Raw genomic sequence first — 6466 nt, 5'->3', positions numbered from 1 at the left:
CAGTAGCCAGCCGTCTGTATTAGCAGCATTTTATATTCAGTTTGCACTTACGTAAAGGATTGTGCAAGAAGTGAGAGAGAATGTAGCCTCTGGGAATTATGTGTATTTTTGGGTGCAATCTTTATTTGTGTAGCCAACACACAAGAATATAGAGAAGTTTTAACATGTTACAGTTGCTACCATCCCAAATAAATATAATTAGCCAAGCCCTTGCAGTTGCACATGCAAAACAGCGTATGTTTTGTGGTGGCAGATATATAGAAAATACGAGCCTGTGAGGAGTAATATAGTGCTTTTTTTCTTAGGCAATTAGAGACAATTCCTATTGCTTGTTCACCATATTCTCATAACAGATAAGAAACTCTCTAGGACAAGGAAGGATTAGGAAAGGGAGATTTAAAAATATTAAAATCTCAATAATATCATGAGACAATTGTTGAGGGAAAAAAAAAGCCTCTGGTGAATTTTGTCACTTTTCAGCTAAAACAGAGAAGTTGCCATTGTGGTGGTGGCGAGGGCAGCACACCTCCTTTAGCACTGTAGGGAGCTGTTTGAGCTGCATTTGCAATACAGGGCCATGTGTTCCTTCCTTGCCCCGCAGAGCCATAAACGCTGCGTATCCCTCTCCGCAGTCAGGATGTCCCAGAAGAGAGATTAACCCCACGAGTACAGGGGGCTGGAGGAAACAGAGGCGCCGCACGAGGACCTTCCCTCAGCATCTGGCACGTGTTGGCTTGGAAATCTTCGACAGAATTGAAAAACACCATTAATAGTTTTTATTTTCCTCCTCATTTCTCAGAGATGGCAACAACGTATAGGAAAGGGGCACCTGGGGTGACTTGAGGCACTTTGTGGCTCCTGTCCGCAGAAATGTAGTGCCAAGGAAGGAGAGCCCTTCAGCTCACGCAGGAGCCACGTCAGGCCACATGTGGCCTAAACCCTGCAGGACTGAGGGGTCTCGGAGACAGTCCTGGGCAGAGCAGCAAAGGCAATCCCAAAAGGCAGCCCGTGGCTGGCTTTCTCCCGGACTCTTCCCCCTCCTGAACCACATGCTAGCAAAGGGACACCATGGGTTTTCAATGCAGCACGGGCATGTCTGAGTGTGGGCCAGAGGCTGCTCTCCCCTAGCCTCATACTTGGAAACAGCTGGAGCTGCTCTGCTGAAACCTGAAAAAGTTCACAGCACAAGGCGGATCCCCTGGAATGGGCTTTTTTTTCCACCTGAATGGTTTAGATTTGGCAAAATCGTAATCAGATGAATATAAGGATGTAGGGTGGAAAACACTAAGCTGTAGTCAGCACTGCCTAGGGTAGTTCGTACATTGCCCACCTCTTTTTAGATCAAGATTTGTCCTGTTCTGCTACATTTAGTGAATATTTTGAAAACTGCCTGTAAAGGCTATTACATTTTTAACTCATTCAGCAAAGTGGGCTCCGTGGCGAGGAGGAGGAGGCCGTGCGAGGTGAATATCTAACAGATGAGCTATGTGGAAGCGGCAGGAGCGGCTGACATCACCCGCAGCACGCGGTGCCCCCGGCTGGCGCGGCCTGCCCTCCGGGCGCGAGGAAAATCAGCGAGGGGAGCTGCCTCCTCTTTCCTCCTTGGAAGGTGTTCAAGGCTGCGGCCTCACCTCTCTTTGGAAGAGCCTTGAAATATTTTCAGTGCTGGGAAGGGACGAGATGGCTGCGGCTGGATCCTGCCCTGCCGCTCTGGGAGGTGACGCTTGCTCGTGTCCCGCTCCTGCTGCTAAGAGGTGGACGTTGTCGGGTCGCTCACTCCTGCTGCAAGGCCAAGTGCAGCCGTTTCTGCTAGAAGCGACCCGAGCTGCCTTTGCTGCAACCCTCCTGACGCCCACGGTGCCAAGGAGGGAGCTGCTGAGGACGGGCCACCCTCGGTCCCAGAAACTGGAGTTTCTGGGAGCAGGAGCCAGGCAGGTGGTGGCTGCAGAGCCCGCGCGGGATAAGATCGCCCTGCCCGGAGACCCGCAGAGCTCCGAATCGCATCTCACCCCAAATCCCGCCCCTGTCATCAACCCCCCCCCCGGCCGGGGCGCTTAGCGCAGATGCCCGGGACCAAACGGGCAGATCCCGCCCGCGGAAGCGCCCGCGCGAAAATCCGATCCCCGGGTTTTTTTGTTATGGTTTTTGTTTGTTTGTTCTCTTGATTTCAGAGTTCTTCCTAGCTGACCGTCCCCTTCCCGCTGCTCGCCCGCGGCAGAGCCCGCCACCGCCCGCAGCAAGTGCGGCCCCTCTCTATATATACACATAATATACATATATATGTGTTTTTCCCCCTCCGACGCAGAATTCTTCCAAGGCCGGGGATCGCACGGGCAGGGGAGGGAGGACAGGGGGCCCGGGGCTATTAAAGCCAGTAATGAGATCTGCAGCCCGTCCCCCTGGGCCGGGCCGGGCGGGGTGCGCGGGTCCCCCCTCCAGCAACCCCCCCCCGCGCGAGAAACCTCGGTGGCCTTTAAGTGCGTTCCGGGAAAATTAATGGGGAGGGGGTTTTAGTCAGGAATGGAGTGTGTATACATATACACGTGTGTGTGTGTGTATATCTGTATTTTTTATATATATATATATATATATATATATATACATATTTCTCTCTCTTTCAAGCTTTTCTTTTTTTTCCCTTTTTTTTTTTTCAGGTAAAGGGAACCTACAGGAGAAACGAGAAATTAAAGCGCTGCCCAGTTCTTGCAGGGTCTGCAACACGTTGCTTTAAATGAGCGCTGCTCCGTAAATCCCGCCCCAAACTGCGCTCTCCGCTGCAATATCGGTAATAGGGTGTTTTATCTGAAGCTGCGCTATCTCCCTCACGACAGAAACTACAAACAGAATGCGCGTTCCAAGAAAGAAAAAGGAGAGAGAGAAAAGGGTCTTATTTAATCCAGAAAATAATTAAAATCTCATGTATTTTTATTGGTTTTAGTATCCAGCAGAGTGAAAATATTGAAACTCCGAGACCCCTTGCATTAAAAAGTCACAACTGTTCTATTTTATTAGTTCTGACTGTGTGAAAAAAATTATAAGGACAACATTGAAAAAATCCGGGTTTTAGAGCCCCGAATGGCCATAAAAACAATAAAATCAACTATAAAACCTGCACTAGTGATATTAAAAAATTATGTAGCTCAATAAATGTGACATTTCATGAATGCGGATTTAATAGTCTCTAACCCGGGGAAGGCGGAGGGTTGAGGGCGAACAATTGAATTTGGAAGGGGCGGTGCTGGAGAGCTGCAAAATTAAGTGCTTCATTTTTCTTGTTAGGGATTATGCAGTGGTAGTGGAATGTAATAACTGTGCCATTAAAACTTCCTTTTAACAAGGCCTATTGCTTGTATAAAAGTCAGAAAAGAATAATCTCTTCCTCTATTTATTTGTTTTCCAATAACACAGCAAAACATTTTTTTCTTTTTTTTCCTTTTGCTTAAATTTGTTCTCGGGATTTTGAATCGACAGCTTGTAAAGTACAGCGGGCTGGCCCTCCATGCTGCTGCCTCATATCATGCACGTCGTTATTCCAGAGGGCAATGGGTCATCAGTTTACTGTACATTTATTAAGTAAATCAAGCTGCAAATCCAACACTTCCAGATGAAAACATTAGCTAACCCCCTTGGAAGGAGCAATGCCTGGGAGACCGAGCACAGAGAGCAAAAATAATCAAAACTGTCAGCTCACTTTACGTGTACCTGATATTTACAAGACACAAGACCACGCTTTAAAGGTGAGTTTTGGCATTTCTAACATTATTTAAAAAAAAAAAAAGCTTCCCCATATTATTAAATATATATATTTCCATTTCACCAACACCCTTTCGTCTTGCTCTGAGCCTCTTACTTATTCACATCGCCGTAGAGTTGAACCGGAGACCTTTTTTTTTTTTTCGTTTCTTTTTTTTTTTCCTTTTTGTTTTAATTTTTTTTTTCACGCGGCACCTGCTGTTCCTTGACAGCTTCCCGGCTGTCCCGGCTCCGCGGCGGGACGCGCGGGACCTGCCGCCTCCGCTCGCCCGGGAGGTGCCGCCCGCTGCCGTCGGGGCGAGTCCGGGGCCGGCAGGTCCCGCGGGCCGGGGGTTCCTTGCCCGACAGCGCGGGGCGGCGGGGCGCAGCAAAGACACGGCGGGGGTTTAAGAATTAAACCGACGGTGCCCAGGTGGCGCTGCGCGAGGGAGCGCGGAGCGGCCCCGGCGCCTCCGCGCTCCCTCCCTCGTTCCCCGTCGAGACCGCGGCTCCTCCGCGCCGCACTCGCCCCATCCACGGGCAGGGACGGCGGCCGCCCTCGCCCTCCGCGCAGGGCGCAGCGCGGCCCTTTCGTCTGCCGGCGCGCAGCCGGAGCGGGCGCCGAGCAGGAACCCGCGCCTCTGCGCGCCCCTCCGTGAGCACCGCCAGGGGAGCGCGGAGCGGGGCAGTGCGGCCCCGCTGCCCGCGCGAGGGGTCCCCGCTCCGCGGCCGCGTTGCTGCGCAGCCACGCGGAGCGCGAAGCCTTTCCAGAGTCACGCGGAGCTCCGCGTGGAGGGTCCCTGCCCGCCTCTCCGCCCCGTCCCGCAGCGCCCCGCCAGCCGCGGCAAAGCGACCCGCGCGGTGGCCGCTCCGAGGGGCTCCGCAGGACCCCGCTCCGCGCCGCTCTGAGGCCCCGGCCGGTGCCGTCGAGGCCGCGCGGGCTGCGGCGGCGGGCGCGGGCCCCTCCGCGCGTGTTGATTGGCGCCGCGGGGAGCCCGGCGGGGGAGGCGCGCGGAGCGCTCCGCGCCGGGGGGTGGTTTCCCCCTCGCCTGGCCGGGCTCATTGGCCAGACGGCGCGGCGGCAGGAAGGGGCCAGAGACCACGCGGGCTCCGCCCCGCGCCGATAGAAACTTGCCGAAGGGCAACGGGGCGCGGAGAGAGCCGCGGCGGCGGTGCCAGCACGAGCGGCGGCGCGCGGGGCCGCTGTCGGGGGGCGGGCGCGGGGGGGGCGGGCCGGGGCGAGGTGCGGAGGGGGGGCGGGGGCCGGGGGGCGGGCGCGGGGGGCCGCGCCATGCAGTACCAGGCGGCGGGCGCGGCGCCCGCGGCGGCCCTGGGCGTCCCGCTGTACGCGCCCACGCCGCTGCTGCAGCCCGCGCACCCCACGCCCTTCTACATCGAGGACATCCTGGGCCGCGGCGCTGCCGCCGCCCCACCGCCCCACGCCCTGCCCGCCCCGCCGCCGCCACCGACGCTGCCGTCGCCCAACTCCTCCTTCACGAGCCTCGTGGCCCCGTACCGGACCCCCGTCTACGAGCCGACCCCCGTGCACGCGGCCTTCCCTCACCACCTCGCTGCCCCTTACGGCGCGGGCGCCTACGCCGGGCCCCTCTACTCCTTCCCGCGGACCGTCGGCGACTACGCGCACGCCTTGCTGCGGCAGGACCCGCTGGGTAAGACGAGAGCCGCCTGCCCGGCCCCGCTCCGGCCGTCGCGGGGCTGCGACGGCCTCCCCGTTGGGCCCTCCCGCTGCCGCCCCGGCTGATTTACAGTAAATTCAAGTGGCGCCCAGCGCTGGCAGCGCGACCACAGTGCGCGGCCGCGGTGACTCAGATTTGTTTTTTTCCCTCAACCGAGTGACTCTGCGCGTGTCCCCAGCCCCGGCGCGTGTGGTTTTGGTGGGGAGTTTGAATCGCGCTGGCAGATCGCGCTGCAGATCGCAGCCGCTTTCCTGCCGTCGCCGTGAGCGCCCGGGCGCGCTGCCGTGCGCGCCGCTCCGCGGCTCGCGCTCCGCGGGATTGCAAAAGTGGACCTGACTCACCACATTGGTGCAGTGAAAGAGGCTGACCCTTTCCGTTCATACAGGAAACCTTGAGCTCTCGATAGGAGTAAATCTGGTTTCAGAAGCTGTTAAGTGTTTTCCTGGCCGCCTGAAGCAGGCTCTTCCCCGGGAGTCGTGCACATTGCTGATTACTTTATCGACATCCTCAATACAGACAAATTCAGGAAACACTCGACTTCTGATAGCCAGGATCCGTTTTTCTGATATTGTTCATTTCCTCTGTGTGGGATGTGACTTTATGACAGCTAAAATAACCAGTTGCTTCCTATTTTTTTGAGTCTGTTTTGCACCAGAATTACTAAAGCCTGACGCAAGCAAAATCTTGAAAAACAATGCAGCGAATTTCAAAGGGTGCAGGCAGCAAGACGGCAAGACAAACAGTGTGACTCAGTGTCCCTGGCCAGAGAGAAGGAGAAGCGCGGGTCGGGGCGGCACCCGAGGTGCCACCGGCCTTTGGGGGTCCCAGCGGCGACACCCCGATGGGGGAGCTCGTGGGGGCTTCTTGCCTAGAGCCGAGGGTTTTGTCCCTTCTCGCTGGCACCTCCGACGGACCCGCCTTGAGCCACGCAGAGGCCCCAGTCTCCCGCGGTGCGGAGCAGGGGAAAAGTTTCTTTGGGGCACTATAGTGACAGAGCAGAAGGAAAGGACTTTTTTTTTCTCTCTCTCTCCTTTTTT

At 56.3% G+C, this 6466-nt stretch overlaps 1 protein-coding gene across 1 annotated transcript in view; it reads left to right on the top strand.

Annotated features, from left to right (window-relative positions):
• Positions 1-5023: 5023 nt before the first annotated feature.
• Positions 5024-6466, top strand: part of HHEX (hematopoietically expressed homeobox) — a 4056-nt gene continuing 2613 nt past the window's right edge. The window contains exon 1 of the mRNA XM_026051468.1: positions 5024-5402. Within this exon, the coding sequence (XP_025907253.1) occupies positions 5024-5402 (379 nt within the window). The remainder of the gene's footprint in view (positions 5403-6466) is intronic.

This window comes from Nothoprocta perdicaria, unplaced genomic scaffold (assembly GCF_003342845.1).
Source record: "Nothoprocta perdicaria isolate Ctin4 unplaced genomic scaffold, notPer1 scaffold_111, whole genome shotgun sequence".
In the NCBI taxonomy this organism is placed as follows: domain Eukaryota; kingdom Metazoa; phylum Chordata; class Aves; order Tinamiformes; family Tinamidae; genus Nothoprocta; species Nothoprocta perdicaria.
The sequence above is the reverse complement of the archived record's forward strand: the minus strand, read 5'-3'. Positions and strand labels throughout refer to the sequence as shown.